Consider the following 23,384-nt stretch of genomic DNA (forward strand, 5'->3'; position numbering starts at 1 on the left):
CCTCGAAATATGGAAGTTGAATGCTCCCTAAAATACGGAATTTGAATTTTTCTTTTCATTTTTCTTTTCTTGAACTCTCCCTAAAATACGGAATTCGAAATTCATTTGTCAGTCATGCAATGTGGGCCACTCATGGAAATGTGCTGGTAACGGTAATTAAGTTGGACCCTGGTCCTCCATCCATCATGCGATACGTGGGTCAGAGTTGTCAGCGATAACAAGGAGTTGAGAAGGGTCATTTACGATGTTGACATGGAACCAGAATGTTAAGATCTGTTTAGTCGCCTTCCAAACAAATGCAATTAGTTAATGCCTTGGTGCAGCAGAAATAACGTGGAAAGATTCCCTCGGATGAAACATCTGCGTGTTGCCAAAAGCTGACACTTTATTTGATTACTTTTTGTATCTTATGGTTACAGATGTACAACCTTGTCATGATGTTACTTGTGCTGCTTAGGTCGCGGGATAGTTGTGAAGATATAAGCACTTGGCCACATCGTTTCACTTGCTCTATCTGCATTGGCTTGTTTCTTCTTCCTCTTCTTCTTCTCCAAGTCTCCCACATACTAAGAGCTGTTTGGAGAGCGACTTGCATTTCTGAAAGAGGAGGTATGTTATTGTCATACAAAGTTGAGTTATTTCTCCGAATATGTGTCTTCCTTTTGATTTTTGAATGAGTTGCTGCAATTTTTGAATGCAGCTGGCAGCCGTCTCGTCACTATCAGACGTACCCATCGATCGGTATGTTGTCTTCTTTTTCTTCTACTCTGTGCACCTCCTAAATATTATTTCAATCAAGCAATGCGATATTTGATTACGAAGTTCCTTTTTTGCTGGCAAATTTGTGTCACAAAATTAGATCCAAGACAAGTATTCCTGTGCAATCAGTAGCAAAGACCAATAATTTGTGTATAGTCGAATGGTTATCTAAAAACCGTCTTTAGAGATTTCAAGTTCATCAGCAGTTACTTTTATATTAGAGTGAATTACACCACAGGTATGTGAACTTGGCAAGAAAAGTCAGTTTGATGCTAAAACTTGTGAGATACATTGAACCGATGATAAAACTTGGCTTGGACGTGCATCTACGGTGTTAATCACATTTTGTATACGCACAACATGCTGACGAGACGTGCAAACGTGGCGTGGGACTCAATGTAAGTGACAGGAAGGTGGGCACGGGCGTGTGGCATGATATTTTGCGAAAACGACCTGATATTTTATTTTCTCATAGAAGCCACTCAATTTTTTTCTTAAAATAACCCTGAAATTTCACTATAAAAATTGAGCCCCACCCGTCAGGGCACAATACAACAGAGAGAAATTAGGACGCAAAATGTAGCACCGCACTGCCCCCAGGTTCGAACACACGACTTGTTACCGCCAGCCCACACAGGCCAGCCACCACATACCAATGCTGTACAAGTGGGATTTCCACCCATAATGACCTATAGACAAGCACACACATAGGGCTTAAATCGGCTACAGTCACTGCATGCCATTTTTCACATGTTAATTTTTTTTCATAGCATTTTATAAGAAAATGTAAATTAGAAAGATTATACATAGAAATAAATTAACTTATTTAAGATGATGTTTTTGTAATTATAAGAAAAATATTTAAGATAATTTTCATGTAATTCTACAAATATATTCTTATTTAACATAAATGTCATGTAATTCTAAAAATTATGATTATTTAAAATAATGTTCATGTAACTCTCAAAACATAATTATTTTAAAAAATGTTCGCTTAATTCTAAAAGATGTTCATATTTGAACGAATGTCAATGTTATCCTATTAAATATTCAATTATTATTTTAAAATGATTTTAGAGTAAAAATAATGTTTATGAGTTATTTTCATAAATTATAAAAATATTCTTGTCATATTAATGTATTCAGAAAAATATTCACAGTTTTTTAGGCTGTATTCGTGCATTCAGATAAATATTCATGTATTCACTTTCCAAGAAATATTATTACTTAAAGTACTGTTCATGTACTTCTAAAATACATTCAAGCATTTACTAGAAAACAATTATATAATTTAAATAAATATGAACTATAATCGTATATATGAATTAAAAAGACTATCATTGTAGAAATTGGCCGCGGTCACTGCAGACCATTTAAGCCCCATCTGGGTCACTATTTTTTTTTTGTTAGGCATGTATGTGTCATTAGGGTTAGCTATCCAATCATCAAAACAAGTTTGACTTGCCGTGGTGGCTAGCAGGTTCGGCTTGTTATGATGAGGTCGCGCGTTCAGTGGGTTGTACGCCACATTGGCGCGCCTCGTCAGCACGTTGAGCGTATACAAAACGTGATTAGCACTGTAGATGCACGCCCAAGCCAAGTTTTGTAACCAGTTCAATGTATCTCACAAGTTTTAGCACCAAATTGACTTTTCTTGCCAAGTTCAAGCACCTGTGGTGTAATTGACTCTTTATATTATTTTAACAAACAGCGGAAGTAGTTTTCAATAGGAAAATACACCGTCAGATCTCAATAGATTTTTTTTAGTGGAACCGCCCCAGATCTAAATTCCGTGTTCTTCAATTATATGTTTTTTTCTATTTAAGTGTTTCGTCGGTCCCTCGTTGCGCCGTTGGATGGAAGCGAGATCCGAGTCCGACGCGCCCGGCAGTCTCGCACCACTTTGACCCCTTCTCACCCACTCGTTCGCCTCGCATCGCCTACCTCCTCCCATCGTCTGTCCCGCGTCACCTACCCCCTGCTGGATCCTGCCCATGGCTGCTGTCCGCCGCCATGGATGAGCTCTCCCTGTGCAAGCTGCTGCCCGAGCCTCCATGACCTCCACTGTCCTTCTGTGAGTGCTCTGCAGGTGAGGCTGCGGGCTTCTGCGAGGGCCGAGGGCCGTCGCCCACCTCCCCTACCTCGCCCTGCATGGGGCTTCTTCTCTGACGCGAGGCGGGGTTGCTGCTGTTACAGTTAATCTTGTGCTCCAAAAAAAGGGAGAGGCTACATGTCAGTTGACTGATTTTCGTTTTCCGTACAGTCCACTGAACAATAACTTTTTCAGTCGATTTGCTCTACTCGAGCGTTCCTGTACTACCTGCTCACTTCATCATCCAACTGCTCATTTCACTTCACGCATGCATGTATTTCTTTCTTGCTGCGTCCGGATGTACGTGTCGGAACGTTTTTTAACGGAAACTAACTAACCTTATTCTTATGGTGGCAACTATACGTTATAATCTGATTCTCCTGTGTAATAGTCAAGCGACAATCATGCCCGTCCCTATACAATCGAGCCTAAAATAAAAATAAACTTTCTAAGATATAATGAATTACGGACATTGGGACTGCCCTTTAAGAAGAAAGAACAAAAAAAATACAATTTAATGAAAAAATTTGTGCATAATTTACACATAAATTGCGGCTTTTCTTAATATGCAACAATAAGAATATAACAGTGAAATTTTTGCAAAAGATAAGTTTTACAAGAAAAATGAATTAGTCGCATTGGTATTACCCATAAAAAAATATAAAATATATATTTTTAAAAAACATTGTTGTTTTCTAAGGAAGAATGAATTAGTGCTATAGCTATTACCCTTTAAGAATAAACAAAATAAAAAATAAATGATCAAAAATTTGCACAAAATTTACGCTAAAATTATGTTTTTTAATAATATGGAAGAATAAGCATATAATAAGGGAATTTTCGGAATAAAAAATTTTCAAGAAGAAATGATTAGTGGCATTGGTATTACCATATAAGAAGAAGATGTTGAAAAACAACTAATGAAAAAAAATTGCATACAATTTGCACAAAAATGCCCTTTTATAACACGCAAAGCATATAATAATAATAGTACATTTTTGTGAAAAATTATTTTCCTATGAAGGAATAAATTGATATTACCCATAAACAAAATCAAAATAATGAAGTTTTCTAAGAAAGAATGAAACCATTTAAGAAAAAAGAAAATGAAAAAGAAAAAACTTTCAAAACCTACACAACAATTTGCACTTAAATTGCACTTTTTGAAATATGCAAAGAATAAGCATATAATAGTGCATGTTTCTAATTCTACTATAGTTTACACATAGTGTAACTGAAATAATATATTTCCTTTAAGAAGTCAGAAAATAAAGAAAAACTTGCGCACAACTTTGCACCAAAATTGCACTTTATCGTAATATGCAAAAATAATCATATAATCATGAAATTTTGAAAAATGTTATATAGTATTTGTTTGTATATAACTACACTCAGCCAAAAACCACAAAAAAGCAATAAATGATACAAAAAAGAAAAAACATAGAAACATAAATAGAAATAAAAAATGAAGCAAAAAGACCCATAAAAGAAAGAATTAAATTTACACAAATAGGGGTCAATCGATTCCACATAGCCCAACTCACCACCAAAATGATACAGAAAAAAGAAAACAACACAAATCTCCAAGCAGAATCGGACGGTCACAAAATCGACTGGCTATAGCCTAGTCGACTGGATTTTGTTTTAGGGCCAGTCACTTTTTCTCTTAACCACCTTGTAGCCTCATATATTCATCTCAAAGCATGGATGAAAACTGTGAACTTTAGCAGCTGAAACTACGCTAGGTTGTGACGCAAGAGCACGTACATGTAGGCACCATGCGCACATAAACATACAGACACACCCACATGCATACACACACAAAGCACCACAGACACTCATCATAGCCTTTTGGTTGTGCGGATAGAGCATAATTAATACTTAAACTAATACAAAAACTAAAGGAGATTTTTAAAAGAGAAAGGAATTAAATTCGCACAAATCATTGGCATTGGTATTACCATTCAGAAAGAAGGAAAATGGAAAATAAATTAAACAAATGACGAAAAAAATTGCAGATAACTTACACAGAAATTGCATTTTTATAATATGCAAGAATAAATATATGTATATATTAGTGAAAACTAAAGGAAAATAAAAAATTAAATACAAATAAAACAATAAGAAAACTTTCTATGAAAGAATGAATTCATGGCATTGGAATTACCATTTCAGGAAAAAAAACTAAAACAAAATCAAAGTAATGAAGTTTTCTAAGAAAGAATGAAACTCTTTAAGAAGAAGCAAAATGCAAAAGTAAGAACTTTCAAAACTTGCACACAATTTGTATTGAAATTGCACTTTTTGAAATATGCAAAGAATAAGCATATAATTATGCATTTTTTACATTCTACTATAATTTACACATACTGTAACTAAAATAATGTACTTCCTTTAAGAAAAAGATTTTAAAAAACTTACACACAACTTTGCACCAAAATTGCACATTATCGTAAAATGTAAAAATAATCATATAATCATGAAATTTTGGCACATATTATATAGTATTTGTTTGTATATAATTACACTCAGCAAAAAACCCACAAAAAACAAAAAATAACCAATAAAGGAAAGAAAAAAAGGAAAAAGAGAAATGCATAGAAACAGAAAACAGGAATAAAATATGAAGCAAAAATACCCATAGAAGAAAGAATTAAATTTCCTAAGGAAGAATGAATGGTCGGCATTGGTATTACCATTTAAGAACAAAAAAAATGGGAAAAAGAATCTGAAACAAACAATGACAAAATTTGCACGAAATATACATAAAAAATGCGCTTCTTTACAATATGCAAGAATAATCATATGTCCACGTGTTATATGGCATGTGAAAAAGGGCATGAGAAATTGGCGAGGAAAGGGTGGGAAGTATGTGGGAGAAATCTGCGAGAAATCCTACTATAATTTCCATAGTGTAACTGAAATAATGTATTTCCTTTAAGAAGAAACACAAAAAAACTTGCGCATAACTTTGCACCGAAATTGCACTTTATCGTATTATGCAAAAATAATCATATAATCATGAAATTTTGGCACATATTATATAGTATTTGTTTGTATAAAATTAGACTCAGCCAAAAACCCACACAAAACAATAATAACCAATAAAGGAAAGGAAATAGGAAACATAAAAACCCATAGAAACAGAAAACAAAAATAGAAAAGTGAAGCGAAAATACCCTTAAATAGAAAGGAAATCACATAAACAGCTTAAAAAAATAATGACAAAATCTGCACATAAATTGCCCTTTGTTATAATATGCAAGAATAAACACATAATACTGATATTTGTCGCAAAACAAAATTATCTTAGTGGCATTGGTATTTGATCCATGGTTTCTCTACTTCTCAGGATAAAAATAATGAATTAGTGGTATCCGTATTAACCGTTTAAGAAGAAAGAATAGTAAAGAAAAAAGGATAATGGTAACATTTGCACACGGTTTGAATAGAAATTGCGCTTTTTTGTAATATGCAAAAATAAGCACAAACAGTGAAATTTCACAAAAAAATTCCTAATGAGGAATGAATTAGAGGTATTGGTATTACCTTTGAAGAATAAAGAAAATGAAATAAAAACTTAAACAAAATTAAAATAATGAAGTTTTCTAAGAAACAATGAATTAGTGTCATTGGTTTCCCATTAATGAAAAAAGGAACTGAAAATAATAAAACAAATAATAAATTATTTTACAAACTATTTGCACAGAAGTTGCGCATTTTTAGTGTACACATAATCATGAAATTTTGGCACATATTATATTTTTTTGTATATAATGACACTTAGCCAAAAACCCACAAAAAACAAAAATAACCAATAAAGGAAAGAAAATGGGGAAAAACCCATAGAAACAGAAAACAGAAATAAACCCAAAAATATCCACAAAATAGAAATAAAATCAACTAACAAAGAGAATCAGAAAAATAGAAGCAAAAGCACATAAAAACAAAAAAGTATTAAAAAAATCAAGGAAGAGAGAGGAGGGCTAGATTGCATAGTTAATGGGCTTCCAGCCCAGAAATGAAATCGACTGACCCAAATAAGGGGTCAGTCAAAAAACAAGAGAAGCCCACACAACACAACACAGATAAAAAAGCGCAGCACGGATCTTAAGGAAAAATCCAATGGTCACAAATTCGACTGACCCAAAAGTGGAATTTTAGCTGACTGAAAAGTAGCTAAATTGCCCAAAAAAAACATCTGACTTGCATGCCGGTTGGGCAAAAATATAATGCATGCCAGCAGTGTACCCAGAGGATGTCATCAAGGCTGCTGTAAGTACTAGCTAAGGAAGGAGATAATTAGCTTGCTGTCTTGTAGAAATTTCTAGTGAGGTGAGCTATAACTAGTAGTGCGTTCTAGTGTGAGTGTGGTGGCTGTACATGGTGTATGCCTCATACTCCTATATAAGGAGTTGTGCTCTTCCTCCGTTTAAACAAACCATGAGACTCTAATGAATAAAAGCTTATGTAGTGTAGATGTGTGCTAGTTCAGTGAGTATACATGAGTGCATGTAACTCCTTTCTTTCTTCATTCTCTCATATGCTGAGCACACATTCGTTACTCCATCCATTCACGGAGAGGCTGAGAGCAAGCTAGCCAAGAGTTTTATCTAACAAATGGTATCAGAGCCTGCGTTAGGATGCCCAAGCAAATGCCCAAGGGCGCCAGCGACGCTTCCAACTCCAAGATGCCGGAGGAGATTGTGGCTAAGAGGCGAGGAAGGCTGAGGCGCAGTCATTAAGGGACGAAGACCGAGAGCTCGTCATGTTGCGCTCAGGCCGTGATTCGAGCATATGTCATCCACATCCTTCCCGATCCTGACCCGCACCAACTACAATAGATGGTCGCTCCTCATGCAAGTAATCCTGTAGGCACGTGATATGGATGACGGTTGAAATGGGTGTCACCGAGTACACCGATGACCGCATGGCGCTCAAAGCAATCATTCGCGACGTACCGCTAGAGATGCTTCCCACTCTCGTAGTGAAGAAGACCGCAAAGGAAGCTTGGGACACTATCAAGACCGTACACATGGGTGTTGAGCGCAGCATGAGGAGATCAAGTTCAAGCCCGATGTGTTTGTTGATGATTTTTGTCATGCATTTATAGTTCCTTGTTAACGAGCTCGAGGTGCTCGGGGAATCAATCAATGAGAAGAAGGTGGTTCTCAAGTACCTTTGCGTCGTCCCCAGGTAGTACAAACCGTTGGTCTGGTCGATCGAGAGCCTGGTGGGCTTGAACATCGTGTCCATCGAGGAGCTGACTGACCGACTGAAGGTTGCCGAGGAGCGTGACGATGACGCTGGTGAACAGACCGGCGGGGTAGGGTGCTGCTCACCGAGGAACAAAGGCTCGCACACATGAATCTCCGTGAGCACGATGGTTCCTCCACCAACAATGTGGAAGCAACTTCGTTGGCAACAGACACCGGGGCCGGGGACGCAGGCGCATGCAAGGTGGCTCGCGTGATAAGGCACCCGCCAGCAACACTAGTAGCGGGGCAACACATGATGACATATGCCGTTATTGCAAGAAGCTAGGACATTGGGCCCATGATTATCGCAAGAGGAAAAGGGAGGAAGCCTAGATGGTGCAGGGTGATAACAACGATGCAACCACGTTGCTCATTAGCGCAGGTGAGCACCATTGTCATGGAGCCCGAGACCGTCGACATGCAGATTCTCCTCAACAAGGAGCGGGGCCGAAGTGCACCTTGGCGACGAGGCGGACCCAGTCGAGGTTTCATGGCACTTGGACACCGGCACCTCCAACCACATGACGGGTGATCGGTCCGTATTTGCTGAGGTTGATCAGATGATCACCAGCTCATTCTATTTCAGAGACAACTCAATCGTGGACATTCGCGGGCACGGCACCGTCATGTTCATCTTGCATGGCTACGAGAATATGGCTCTCACATACGTCTATTTCATCCCTCGTCTAAAGACGAATATTCTTAGTTTTGGCTAGCTCGACAAAAATGGCTGCCCCACCTCTATTAACTCTGGTATGATGTCAATTTGGGACTGCAATTGCTGACTTCTCGCCAAGGTACCCTGCTCTCCAAATAAGCTTTACAAAGTTTATGACACAACCGGTGCCTGCTAGCTTACCGTGGTGACAATGCGTGGTTATGGCACAAGCGCCTTGGCCACCAACATTTTGGTGCATTACAAAAGATGGCGTGCACTGGAATGGTGTGTGGGCTCCCGGAGATCGGCCATGCGGACCAGCTGTGTGATGTGTGTCTCGCCGGCAAGCAACGTCGAGCACCGTTCCTGCAGTGCACGTCATTTGATGCCACCAAGCAGTTGGACCTGATCCACTCCAACCTTTGTGGGCCAATGACGCCACCAAGCCCTAACGGGAAGTACTACTTCCTTCTGATGGTGGACGATTTCAGCCGCTACATGTGGCTGGTGCTCCTCTCCACCAAAGATGAAGCTGAAGCAGCAACCCGACAAGTTAAGGCTGCAACTGATGTGCAGAGCGATCGCAACTAGCGGACTTTACGCAAAACTGCGGTAGTGAGTTCACAACAAAAACCTTTGAGGAGTTATGCATCAACAATGGAGTTCTGCGTCACCTGTCTGCTCCCTACTCCCCTTAGTAGTATGGGGTGGTGAAGCGACACAACCAAATTATGGTTGCCATGGAGTAGAGGGTCCCAAGCTTGTTTTGGGGTGAGGCAGTGATGACATTAGTGCATATCCTAAACCGTTTGTACATGTGCAGCATCAACAACAAGACCCCGTACGAGCTCTGGCATGGCAAGCGGCCGAACACGCATTACTTCCGTGTGTTTGGGTGGGTTGCCCATGTCAATACAACACGTCCTCACCTCAAGAAGTTGGAAGATCGCAACACTCCGATGGTGTTCCTTGGTTATGAACCAAGATCCTAGGCATACAAGGTGTTCAACCCGGTGGCTCAGCGAGTGCACGTCACCCGTGAGGCTATCTTCGATGAGTCTGCAAGCTGGGATTGGTAGGAGGTTGGCGACCATGATGACTTCTCAATTTAGTACACGCCTCTTGCTATACTTCCCACTAGTGATCGAGGTGATTCAATCTCGGCTACCAGTGGCAGATCTAGGATCCATGCAGGGGGCAGGCCCACGGCATGAGGCCCAAATCCTTTGTATACTGTAGCAAAATAATTAAGCAATTGCAATAGTATACGAAGGCGTCCCGGGGCGGCCTGCTGGGCTGGATCCGCGCCTGTCGGCTATCATACCTATAGAACCTTCTTCGGCAGTTGCTGGCACGCCCCCGACACCTGAGCGTGTGCCGATCAAGTTTGTCTCACCTACACCTGGCATCACACCAACATCGGCAGGCGGTGACACTCCATCTCGAAGGTACCGCAAGTTGGAGAACATTGAGGAAGAGCTAGATGAGGAGCTACTTCTCACCGCAGGTGAAGAACCTACTTCATTCATTGATGCCAATCCACATGAGGCGTGGCGTGTGGCCATGCTGAAGGAGATGAAGTCCATTGACGAGAATGACACCTGGGAACCCACTGATTTGCATGCTGGTCAAGGCCTGATAGGACTCAAATGGGTGTTCAAGCTAAAGAAGAATACTCAAGGGAGGTGGTGAAGCACAAGGCCAGGTTGGTCACCAAAGGATATGTCCAGCTTGCCGGGATCGACTTTGATGAAATCTTAACCCCGATTGTGCGGCTGGACTCGGTCCGACTACTTCTCGCAATCACAGCTCAAGAGAGCTGTGAGGTACACCACCTCGACCTCATCTCGGCCATTCTCAATGGTGACCTTGACGAGGAAGTGTATGTGGCGCAACTACCTGGTTTTGTGTGTGAAGGCCATGAGCACAAGGTGCTCCGCCTTCACAAGGTACTTTATGGACTCCACCAAGCTCCACGCGCATGGAACGCCAAGCTCGACAACACATTTCTACCGCTTTGGTTCACATGTAATTCATCTGAGCATGCAGTCTACATCCATGGGAAGGGTGATGGCTGACTACTACTTGGAGTCTATGTCGGTGACTTAATTGTCAGTAGCGCAAAATTATCATCAATCACTCGCTTCAAGAAGGAGATGATGTCCAGCTTCAAGATGAGTGACCTTGATCTCTTGACTTATTACCTCGGGATTGAGGTACAACAAACTCATGGCAAGATCACTCTGGGCCAGGTGGCATATGCTGCAAAGCTTTTGGCGAGGGCCGGCATGAGCGAATGCAACGCGGTCCAAGTATCCATGGAGCCATGTCTGAAGCTGAGCAAGACGAGCACAAATCTGCCGACAGACGCATCCTTCCTTCCCGGCATGTCGAGCCTTGCTGGCCACTTGTTCTCCAGGATGATGTCCTCGGCGACCTTCGCACCTTCGATGACATTGACCCGTGACCAACTCGATCCCACTCTGTCTTTAACACCTTTTTAGTTCAGAAGATAAGAGGGAGACACATTATTGCAGTGGAAAGGTAAAAGCTGATCTGTGCAATGTCCTTGATCATAGAAATGCACATTTCTATGATCATTGCACTTATTAAGGCAATGGGTTGCCATGATCAGTGCACTGCTCATCGCAATGTGCATTTCCATGATCAGTGCTATGATTAGTATGCACATTTATTCCCACACATGCATGCACATTTACACAAAACACATAGCATCCTAGTGATGGCATTCCTAGTAATCATTCAAACCTAGCAATCATTCCATTCCTAGTAATGTCATGCATGTTGCACAAATAGCATATAGCAAGCTTTCTGTTCCTAGTAATGCCATGCAGGTTCTACCGATAGAACTAGGCTAACAATGTAACCACATAGCAAGAACAAATTGCAAACACATAACATAGATGAAATCGATTCGATGCAAATCGAATCAAAAGGGATCAAGTCGGATCGAGGCAAAACAAACCTAACGACCCCAAAATTGAATGTTCATGGGTTGAGATTTACTCACCGCCTCCACTGGAGCGTTTACCGCTGGAGATGGGTGAAGTTCTTGTAGATGGAGCAAACCCGGGCGGGAATGACGGCCAGGCAAGCACGGATGACCGGACCAATGCACGACCCAGTAGCAAGGCCCTCGTCGCCACCCATGTCTCACTTCTCGTCAGGCCCACACCTGAGGTACCATCGCCGCCGCCGATGTTCCGGCCGGGGTACCATCGGCTTGGTCCGAAGCAAACGGAGAAAACCATCGCACGGGGGTAAAAATCGCCACCCCGGCCATGGCCGATGTGCTACCCACAGTTGCTGCCGCAACCGATGAACTACTCACAACCGCACTCCTCGGAATGAATGCCGACGATGGATCAATGGTCACGGACCTCGGCCTGGTGTAGAAGGGGGGCGGCAAATTGATAGTAGCGAGCATGTCGACGCCCTCCCTCATGATGTCGGCGAGCCATCGGTCATGGTACGGGTTGCCGAAGGGGATGGGGGGGGGGTGGACTCTTGTGGACCGGCCATCGGAGAACAAAGGGGCGGTGAGAGTGAGAGTGTGTGTTGTGAATGCGGTGGACGATGAGGGAAGAGAGGGGAGGGAGGTATGAGACCTCCGATCCGTCTCCCACACTTTCCCAGACATGCATGCGAGAGACCCGCGGGGCTCGCCAGAGCCTGTCTTTGGTAAAATGGCTGATCTAGCCGTTACCCCTCAACTTGGCACGGGAGTGCTTTAAACATCGTGCGGGCAAGAAAACTGATGATGGATCGGCGGGCCATTTTTGCACCGCGTGGGCTTGGTTGGGCTGTATGCAGGCTACCAAACGCGTCCTAACATTTCATTAGCAACGCGTGGGCACACCATTAGTATAGTCTATTTAAACTGGTTAACTGGACCGTTGGATTAATCATCTCAAAACCCAGTCCATTAACATGTCTTATCTCGTCATGTCAAAAAAAAATCTCTTGCCTCGTTATGTGTGTGATAAAAAATCACTCTCAAATCGCACGTTTACATCTAAATTCATCGCCATGTGAACGAGACAGGAATGAACCTTGTTCTGTACTCCCCCCCGGTTCGGTTTATCACAAGTTTTTTCCTAGCCCGAGCTCCATGGTACCTTTTATCTGGACCGTTAGTTTGCTTCGGGATTTGTGAAGGAAGGGGGCACCACGAGCCGGGCAGCTGTTCGCTGCAGTTTCATCGACAGGTGCTGTCCCGTCTACAGCACTGACCTCTGTCTCTCTCTCTGCAGTGATCACTCACTCTCTATAAAATATAAAAAGCCACTCAAGGCCAAGACTAACTTTCTCGGTTCATGTGGAGGCGACCAAAAGCTGCAATTTTTTTATTTTTGAGTTTATTTCTCAAGAAAACTATGTGGCCTCTTGTCTCTCTCACACACTTAGACATTGGTATGGTTCACAGAAAATCCCACTGAAAACCTTTTTGGCTTTTCCCCACACATGTGCATGAGTAACATAGGTAGTAACATAGATGTCACATAAGCAAAAATGTTGATGTGGCAAGTAGTTAATGAGGACAGAGGCAAATAGAGTAACCTAATATGTTACCATCACATAGTGCTTTTCAATGTAAAATGAGTCTACAAGACAATAAATAAACATGTGTATGTTACTACACATATGACACTTCCCATTATAAGGGTAGTAACATAGAGTAGTAACGTATGCATGTTACTACTCTAAGTTACTCCCCACTATGACCAGCCTTAGTAAGGTTCACGAGAGAGAGAGAAAGTGTGGGCGTTTAGAAAAAAAGAGTGTGATGAACATCACATAAAGAGTGTCGGCGGGCTGGGAGCTACCACCGGCTCCCATCCACTCGCGTTGCGCGTGGTCCTCCGTTATTGACCAGCTTTGAATGCACTGCATTCTCTGTGAGTAGTCAAACTCCCGTGCGAACGCCTGCCCACTAGTACATATCTCTATGTACAGTATTGAAGAACAAATGGGCAGGATAGGAGGTAGCATGGAGCTCGTCCTACAGAAAACTGCTTTAGGTTTACGTTTGGTATGGATTTTTAGGTCTTTTTTTAGGGGTAACTATCGAAGGCTAAAATTCTTTGGTAACTACCGAACCTTTTTATAAAATTTTGAACAGTGTCATGTACAACTAGCTTGGTAAACATGTATTGTATTTTATAAATAAAAAATTCTTTGGTTTCGTTATTAAATGTAGTTTCTAACCATATAACTTTTGTGGCATATTGTACATATTTTATCAGTCAAATCAAAGACCTAAAAACCTGTCAAATATACCGACCCGAAGGGAGTACTCGTGTTTAATTACTGATGCAATATAATACTCCTTCCGTATTAAAATTTATAGTGTCAAAAAACATTTTATATTTTGATACAAAGGGAGTATTACGAAATGCATTCGTCCGCGTGTATTATATACAGCATAACTCCATCCGAGACCAAGCTTGTCTATGTGGATCGTTGCAAGAAAAATACATGCTGTGTAGGCCCACGTCAGCTTTGCAATACTAGCAACGACATCCATAGAAATTCAACATAAATGTTTGGGAAGGTTCGGCTACGTTTTCTAAGTTGACGTAGACTTTGTTCTTTGCATGTACAGTTCTCTTTGTAAGCTTATATACAAATTTAGAAATACATACAGTAGCGAATCCTGCTGCGTTGCCCGCTTCAATAAAAGAAGTTGACATAGACTTGGTTTTTAGCTGTTGTTTCGGCAGAGAAGTACTAATGGAAGCTGGATTGAATCCCCTAGTGGTCTTCTGGAGTGGACGGGGGATCCATGACACGGTGGCGGTGAGCTTCGCAGTGACCCATGTCACGGTGGTGGTGAGCTTCGCAGTGCAGGTCACGCTTCTGCTCTTGGCAGATATTCGTCGTTGCACAGACTGGCCCGTGCTAAAGGCCATCGTTTGGTCAGCATACATGCTGGCTGACACGGTCTTCTGGAGTGGACGGGGGATCCATGTCACGGTGGTGGTGAGCTTCGCAGTGCAGATTACGCTTCTGCTCTTGGCAGATATTCGTCGATGCACAGACTGGCCCGTGCTAAAGGCCATCATTTGGTCAGCATACATGCTGGCCGACACGACGGCCATATACGCCTTGGGTCACCTGTCCGTGGTCGTCACGTCGACCGAGCACCGCCTTATGGCGCTCTGGGCGCCGCTGTTGCTGGTGCACCTTGGCGGGCAAGATAACATCACTGCCTATGCCATCGAGGACAACCGGTTGTGGCTCCGTCACCTGCAGGCTTTCGGAGTGCAGCTCCTCGCAGCTGGCTATGTGTTGTATGCGTCTTCCATTCTCTTCCACCCATCCTTGCTCCGCTGGGCCGCCATCCTCATGTATGTGGTCGGGGTTCTCAAGTGCGGGGAAAGAGTATGGGCGCTCATGGGTGCCAATAGTTGTGCCAGTAGCAGCCTATCCATCACCAGCTACATGGATTTCCATGCTGAGCAGGCATGTGGTTTTCCTGCAGACTGTCCTGTGGACATGGCACAGGAAGTCAACCAGCTAGTCATAGCTTACTCACTGTTGGACATCCCCAAGAAAATGTTTGAGGGGCCGACACCTTATGTGAAAATTGAGAATGACACAAGTTATGAAGGAGACTTTATCTTGGAAGTGGTCCAGAGACAGCTCACAATGATGTACGACCTGTTGTTCACCAAGGCTGCAGTGATGCACACCCGGTATGGCTTTGCCGTCCGTCTCATCTCGCTGCCTTTCACTGTGGCCGCACTCCAGTTGTTGTTCCATGCATTGAGAGACGAAGATGGTTACAGAAGAGCAGATGTCATTGTGACCAAAGTTTTGCTCATTGGTGCAGTTATCCTGGAGGCCATTTCAGTGATGAGGTTCACGTTCTCCATGTGGACAGCCGCACTGCTGTATGAAAGAAAATGGTATTTGCTTGGCTGGGTGGATCAGTTACCTGAACTGGTCTTCTCTTTAGTCAGGGTAATTGTACAACGTAGAGAAATCTACAGCTCGGGCTCGGGCCACATGCGCCAGCAAAGCTTGTTTAAGGTGTTCTTTGGCACTAACCACAGCAGAGGCAGCAGAATCGCAAGAAGTATGGGACTGGCGGACCTGTGGGACTCAACGTTCTACTCATGGTCCACTCCTGTCCCAACAGCAATCATTGAGAAGGTGTTGGAACTAGTGTCGGCAACTGATGGCAGTGGATCTAATGATGCTAGCCAGATTGACATCACGAATTCACGGGGCCGGAATACCCTAAGGAGATACAGCCTCTCCTTTTTTTTAGAAAAGGGATACAGCCTCTCCTTAGGGAAGGACCTAGCATGGAGCGTGGGATTGGATCTGGATGAGAGCATCCTTGTGTGGCACATCACCACTCATGTCTACCTCGAGTGGTTAGAGAAGAACGCTCTTCGCGGAGTACACTTAGCAAGGTTTTGTAGGGAAAATGAAAAAAAGGTGCAACTTCTTCAGGGAACAAGGGCTCTCTGCAATTATATGTTTTATCTGCTGGTCGCCCGCTCCTACATTCTGCCTGTTACTCGTCAGAGGTATATCCAGCTGTGCCATGATCTGAAGACACGCTACGACGCCAGGGACCTGCTCGATGCCATATTGTACCAGAAGGATGCTTTGCTCGGAGGATCTCCAGTTCAACCAAATGGTATGTCTCAGAGCAGTGGAACTGCTCAGCCGCCGGTCAATAATACAGGGGTCGGAGGAACTGCTCAGCCTTCTTCGATCAACAGCACACTTGACCTCGGATGTAAGCTTGCAGCACAACTGCTCCACACAGCGGAAAAAGAAGTGGATGTTGTTCGCATCCTGGAGATGGTCTTTGAAGTGTGGGTGGAGATGCTATGCTACACGGTCTACCACTGCAACGAGAAATCTCATGCAAGAAACCTGACAAACGGTGGCGAGCTCATGACCATCGTTGCTCTTATGATGGTATACAAGTCAAATGGTTTTATCAAGTCAAATGGTTCTTCGGCTTAGTTGGACCAAGTGAGTATCTTTGTTTATACTTTTATATCACGTCTTCCCCCATATTTATATATACTCATGTGGGTTTACTTGCTGTGTCAATTGACAGGTAGATGTGTTGCCAAATTGGATTGGGGTGCACGCATCTATCTTTTGAAACAAGTCTACATTTCCAACGGTATTTACTATGCATGCAGTCGTCTCGAATAATCGCTTGCTTCTTGTGGTTGTTAATTCAACCAAGTCCTCGTTGATGATGATATGCACTGGACAGATCGTCATATGTATGTGTGAGGTTGTACCATGTTTCGTTTCCACTGAATTTTGCATTTTCTGCAGCCGTTCCACGAAGCTGTAAAACAAATATCTATCTGTACTCTATTTCGTATAAGACCTATTCTGTAATCTTTATTACCAGATGTCTTTCTTCCAGATTCGTGCTGGCATGTTGTTCTTTTTTCTCCTCCTATTCATTTTCTGGAAAACACTAAATCACGAAGCAACCGTTGGGTTCTGCTGCTTTAATTTGAGAAGGTTACTGACTTATACTAACAAGTACTGTTTGTTTGATTGATTAATTTACATTTATTGTAGACTTGTAGTACGCCAATGCCCGAATGTTGACCACAAGTTTGAGGCGCGTTTCTGAATCTGAGGCACGTTTCTTAATTTCCTTTCATATCACACATGCCCGAATGTTGACATAACCGATCGTCAAGAAACCAACCAAAAATCCCTCTCATGCAAGAGCTTAGATATTCTACATTCTTGGATTGTTACTTGGTAGAAACTAGGGTTCTACCGGATCTAGGCCGGAGGTTGTAGGGAAAGGAGGGAGCTGGTCGTGGATGAACTCGCGGTCGCCGGCGGCTGAGAGGGAGATAGCGCGGGGAGGAGGCGGCTAGAGTTAGGTTTCCCGGCTCCCTAAGGAAGCCGAGCAAATATGATTGCTTCTTTGCTTGATTAGATTGATACATCTCTTCTCTTTATATAGATAGGTTTACTTGACTCCCAAACCCCTAATAACGGTAAGATAGACCGGGCCACAACTAACTGGACTAAGCCCCTAATACGATAAAATAGACTGGGCCACAACTAACTGGGCTAAACCCCTAACATGCCGGTCATAACATTTCTCCCCACCTGCACAAACAGCTCGTCCTCGAGCTGGAAGGCGGGAAAGCGCTTGCGGAACTCCGCGAGGTGATCAACCGTCGCCAAACACCTCTGCGGTAGCTGGGGCGGGCAGGTCGCCGAGCCCGGTGGCGGCGGCGTCCTCCTCAATGTAGTCCACAGCCTTCAGGTAGAAGAGTCGCGGGGCAGAAGTGGCCGGGCGCGTAGGGCTCGTCGCAGTTGAAACACAACCCTTGGCGGCGACGCTTGAGTTGCTCAGCCGGGGTGAGCCAGTGGAACGGGCGCGCCGCGGTTGCGGCGAGGGGTGCCGCCGAAGCCTGAGCAGGACGACCCTGTGCGGGAATGTCCGGCCAGGGTGGCGGCCCGAGATGGTGAGCCTGCTGGACGACCACCATGCGGCGCTCGAACGCGCGGGCGTAGTAGATGGCCGTTTGGAGGTCCTGGGGTCCCCGCAGCTCCACGTCCATGCGGATATGATTTGGCGGACCGCTGACGAAGAGCTCAGTCTACTGGCCACCCGTCATGCCGGGCGCGTGGCACGCCACGGCCCGAAAGCGGTCGGTGAAGTCCTGCACTGTAGACGTGAAGAGTAGACGGCCCCAACTCCGCCAGGAGGCTCCCACGTATCGACGGCCCGAAGCCAATGAGGCAAAGCTCGCGAAAACGCTCCCATGGAAGCATGCCGCCCTTGTCCTGCTCGAGAGCGTAATACCAAGTCTGTGCGGCGCCTCGGAGGTGATATGAAGCGAGCCAGGTGCGGTCCGACGCGAGCGTACGTTGCCCCCGGAAGAACTGGTCACACTGATTAAGCCAATTGAGAGGGTCCTTGAGGGAGTCCTGGACTAGGGGGTGTCCGGATAGCCGAACTATCATCATCGACCGGACTCCAAGACTATGAAGACACAAGATTGAAGACTTCGTCCCGTGTCCGGATGGGACTTTCCTTTGCGTGGAAGGCAAGCTTGGCGATACGGATATGTAGATCTCCTACCATTGTAACCGACTCTCTGTAACCCTAGCCCTCTCCGGTGTCTATATAAACCGGATGGCTTTAGTCCGTAGGACAGAACAACCATTACAACAATCATACCATAGGCTAGCTTCTAGGGTTTAGCCTCCTTGATCTCGTGGTAGATCTACTCTTGTAATACCCACATCATCAATATCAATCGAGCAGGACGTAGGGTTTTACCTCCATCAAGAGGGCCCGAACCTGGGTAAAACATTGTGTCCCTTGTCTCCTGTTACCATCCGCCTAGACGCACAGTTCGGGACCCCCTACCCGAGATCCGCCGGTTTTGACACCGACATTGGTGCTTTCATTGAGAGTTCCTCTGTGTTGTCACTGATAGGCTTGATGGCTTCTTCAATCAACAACAACGCAGTCCAGGGTGAGACTTTTCTCCCCAGACAGATCTTCGTGTTCGGCGGCTTTGCACTGCGGGCCAATTCGCTTGGCCATCTGGAGCAGATCGAAAGCTACGCCCCTGGCCATCAGGTCAGGTTTGGAAGCCTAAACTCCACTGCTGACATCCGCGGAGACTTGATCTTCGATGGATTCGAGCCGCAACCAAGCGCGCCGCACTGTCACGTCGAGCATGATTTAGCTCCGCTACCGGATAGTGCCCTGGAGGCCGCACACGAGTCCGGTCTAACCCATAGTTCGGAGCCGACCGCGCAGATCGAGGACGGGTGGCTGGACACCGCCTCGGGGGCTGCAATCTCTGCGGCGATGGAGCCGAATACTGACATTGTCCCTTGCAAAGCCCGTGACTCCGAGGTGCCGGACTCCTTGCCGGACTCCGAACCTCCTGCGCCCCCGCCAATCGAATCCGATTGGGCGTCGATCATGGAGTTAACCGCAGCGGACATCTTTCAGCACTCACCCTTTGGCGACATCCTGAATTCGCTAAAGTATCTCTCGTTATCAGGAGAGCCCTGGCCGGACTGCGGTCAGGATGGTTGGGATGCGGAAGACGAAGAAATTCAAAACCCTCCCACCACCCACTTTGTAGCCACTGTCGACGACCTAACCGACATGCTAGACTACGACTCCGAAGACATCAATGGTATGGACAACGATGCCGGAGACGATCAAGAACCAACGCCTACGGGGCATTGGAAGACCACCTCGTCATACGACATATACATGGTGGACATCCCAAAGGATGGAAACGGCGAAGAAGCAGCGGAGGCAGATTCCTCTAAGAAACAGCCCAAGCGCCGACGTCAGCGGCACCGCTCTAAATCCCGCCACAGCAAGAAGGGCGACAGACGAGGAGATAGAGGATGACAATTACATGCCTCCCTCCGGAGACGAGGCAAGCCTCAACGACGACGAATTCGTCGTGCCAGAGGATCCCGTCGAACAAGAGTGTTTTAAACGCAGGCTAATGGCCACGGCGAACAGCCTAAAGAAAAAGCAGCAACAGCTTCGAGCTGATCAAGACCTGCTGGCCGATAGATGGACCGAGGTCCTCGCGGCCGAAGAGCATGAGCTCGAACGCCCCTCCAAAAGCTATCCAAACGCAAGTTGCTCCCCCGATTAGAGGAGGAGGCATACAAACCTTCATCACCAGCGCACAATACGGCTGACCGACCACCTCGTGGCCGCGACAGAGAGGCATCTAGGCCCTCCACCAGAACCGTACCCCGGCACCGCTCGAAAAGCGCCAAGCCACGGGGGAATGCGCCGGACTTGCGAGACGTATTGGAGGAAAAGGCAAAACAATCAAGGTCTATCTACAGATCACGTGGGTGCCCCACGACCCACGACGACTACCGTCACGCCGGATACAGCAACTCCGGCCGGGCCGAACACAGCAGACAAAGCTCTCTTGAGCTACGTCGTGATATTGCCCAATATAGAGGCGCTGCACATCCACTATGCTTCACAGATGAAGTAATGGATCATCAAATCCCCGAAGGGTTTAAACCCGTGAACATTGAATCCTATGATGGCACAACGGACCCCGCGGTTTGGATCGAAGATTATCTCCTTCATATCCATATGGCCCGCGGCGATGACCTCCACGCCATCAAGTATCTCCCACTCAAGCTTAAAGGACCAGCTCGGCATTGGCTTAACAGCTTTCCAGCAGAGTCAATTGGGTGTTGGGAGGACCTGGAAGCCGCATTTCTCGACAACTTCCAGGGCACATATGTGCGACCACCAGACGCCGATGACCTAAGCCACATAATTCAGCAGCCAGACGAATCGGCCAGATAGTTCTGGACACGGTTCTTAACAAAGAAAAATCAAATCGTCGATTGTCCAGATGCAGAGGCCCTCGCAGCCTTCAAACATAACATCCATGACGAGTGGTTGGCCCGGCACCTAGGACAGGAAAAGCCGAAATCCATGGCAGCCCTCACATCACTCATGACCCGCTTCTGTGCGGGGGAGGACAGCTGGCTAGCCCGCAGTAACAACCTCAGCAAAAATTCTGGCAGTCCGGACTACAAGGACCGCAATGGCAGGTCACGTCGCAACAAAAACAAACGCCGCGTTAACGGCGATAACACTGAGGATACGGCAGTCAACGCCGGATTCAGAGGCTCAAAACCCGGTCAGCGGAAAAAGCCATTTAAAAGAACTACCCCGGGTCCGTCCAATTTGGACCGAATACTCGACCGCTCTTGCCAGATACATGGCACCCCCGAAAAGCCAGCTAATCACACCAACAAGGATTGTTGGGTATTCAAGCAGGCAGGCAAGTTAATTGCCGAAAACAATGACAAGGGGCCGCATAGCGATGACGAGGAGGAGACCCGGCCGCCGAACAGTAGAGGACAGAAGGGGTTCCCCCCACAAGTGCGGACGGTAAACATGATATACGCAACCCACATACCCAAGAGGGAGCGGAAGCGTGCACTTAGGGACGTATATGCGATGGAGCCAGTCGCCCCGAAGTTCAATCCATGGTCCTCTTGCCCGATCACCTTCGATCGAAGGGACCACCCCACCAGTATCCACCATGGCGGGTTCGCCGCACTGGTCTTAGACCCAATCGTCAATGGATTTCACCTCACTAGAGTCCTGATGGACGGCGGCAACAGCCTGAACCTGCTTTATCAGGATAGAGTGCGCAAGATGGGCATAGACCCCTCAAGGATTAAACCTACAAAGACGACCTTCAAAGGCGTCATACCAGGTGTTGAGGCCAATTGTACAGGCTCAGTCACACTGGAAGTGGTCTTCGGATCCCCGGATAACTTCCGAAGCGAGGAGTTAATCTTCGACATAGTCCCGTTCCGCAGTGGCTATCATGCCCTGCTCGGACGAACCGCGTTCGCAAAATTCAACGCGGTGCCGCATTATGCATACCTCAAGCTCAAGATGCCAGGCCCTCGTGGAGTCATCACGGTCAACGGAAACACTGAACGCTCCCTCCGAACGGAGGAGCACACAGCGGCTCTCGCGGCGGAAGTACAGAGTAGCCTCTTAAGGCAATTCTCGAGCCCGGACGTTAAACGGCCGGACATAGCCAAACGCGCCCGGAGTAACATACATCAAGACCATCTGGCACATTCCGAGCACGCGTAGCAATGCGGCCCCAACCCCAGCCCTTGCATGATTGCAAGAATAGCCCTCCGCGTACATTATTACGCTTTGGAGATACCATGGGCATAGGGGGAGGGGCACGACCACAACAGGCCCAGAGTGCGGCTCAACCACACCAGGGGCTCCCCAGTGTGTCGCTCTTTTTCTTTTCCTTTTTTCCCTTTCCATAGGACTCCATTCACCAGAGACCCTGTCCGGCGGTGAATCTGCCAAACTCACGATGCAACAGCCAGGGAAGGACAAAGGCTACGACGAACACTCAGGTGGTCTCCATTACGAGCATTAAAATCTGTTTAATACACCATTCCGCAGCCTACCCCTGGAGGGGGACATGTCTAAATAGTCCAATCCCTTGCTTACCGCACTATTTGTATCGTTCTGCACTCATGGCAGAATTCCTTGAATAAACAATGCATCGCTTTTCGCTTATAATTGCATTCCTTTTTTACATATACGTTCGTTTATGACGTTTTGCATCCGTATACTTTGGTACGGCCGAATACACCAGGGGCTTATGTTCCCCACATTATGGTGTGACAAGTCCGAACACTTTCACAAGTGCGGCACCCCGAACTTATAGCACTATATGCATCAGCTCCGAATCATGTCTTGGGTCAATAGTTGGGCTTGCCCGGCTCCCATGTTTTGGTACCTTACATTCCGTTATATCGGCTAAGGTAGCACTGGGAGAACCACTGCGATTGCGCCCCATTTGAGCTGGGTTAACGCCTCAGTGGAGAAAGCTAAAACTGACCGTCATGATGAGGCGAGAGCCGGTCGCTGTTCGAGAGGTTCTTTCGAGTCCCTAAAGACTTAAGCTGCTTAGAGTGAGGAGCCGACTAACTGTCCGGCCCAGGCGTGGATAGCGCCCCAAATTCGGCCTTCCGAATACTAGGGGCTTCGCCGAAATTTAAAATTATA

The 23,384-nt window shown here is 45.6% G+C and overlaps 1 protein-coding gene across 1 annotated transcript; it reads left to right on the forward strand.

Annotated features, from left to right (window-relative positions):
* Positions 1-523: 523 nt before the first annotated feature.
* On the forward strand, positions 524-17,218 carry LOC125526737. Its single transcript, XM_048691377.1, has 4 exons — positions 524-609; positions 701-741; positions 14,497-16,786; positions 16,875-17,218. Exon 3 carries the CDS (start codon positions 14,522-14,524, stop codon positions 16,775-16,777), a length of 2,256 nt encoding a protein of 751 aa, XP_048547334.1. The 5' UTR covers positions 524-609; positions 701-741; positions 14,497-14,521; the 3' UTR covers positions 16,778-16,786; positions 16,875-17,218.
* Positions 17,219-23,384: the final 6,166 nt, after the last annotated feature.

Source organism: Triticum urartu, unplaced genomic scaffold (assembly GCF_003073215.2).
Source record: "Triticum urartu cultivar G1812 unplaced genomic scaffold, Tu2.1 TuUngrouped_contig_164, whole genome shotgun sequence".
Taxonomy (NCBI): Eukaryota; Viridiplantae; Streptophyta; class Magnoliopsida; order Poales; family Poaceae; genus Triticum; species Triticum urartu.

Bases quoted from the DNA above. Each gene is read 5' to 3' on its own strand.
- LOC125526737 (XM_048691377.1), top strand. From the start codon at position 14,522: ATGGAAGCTGGATTGAATCCCCTAGTGGTCTTCTGGAGTGGACGGGGG.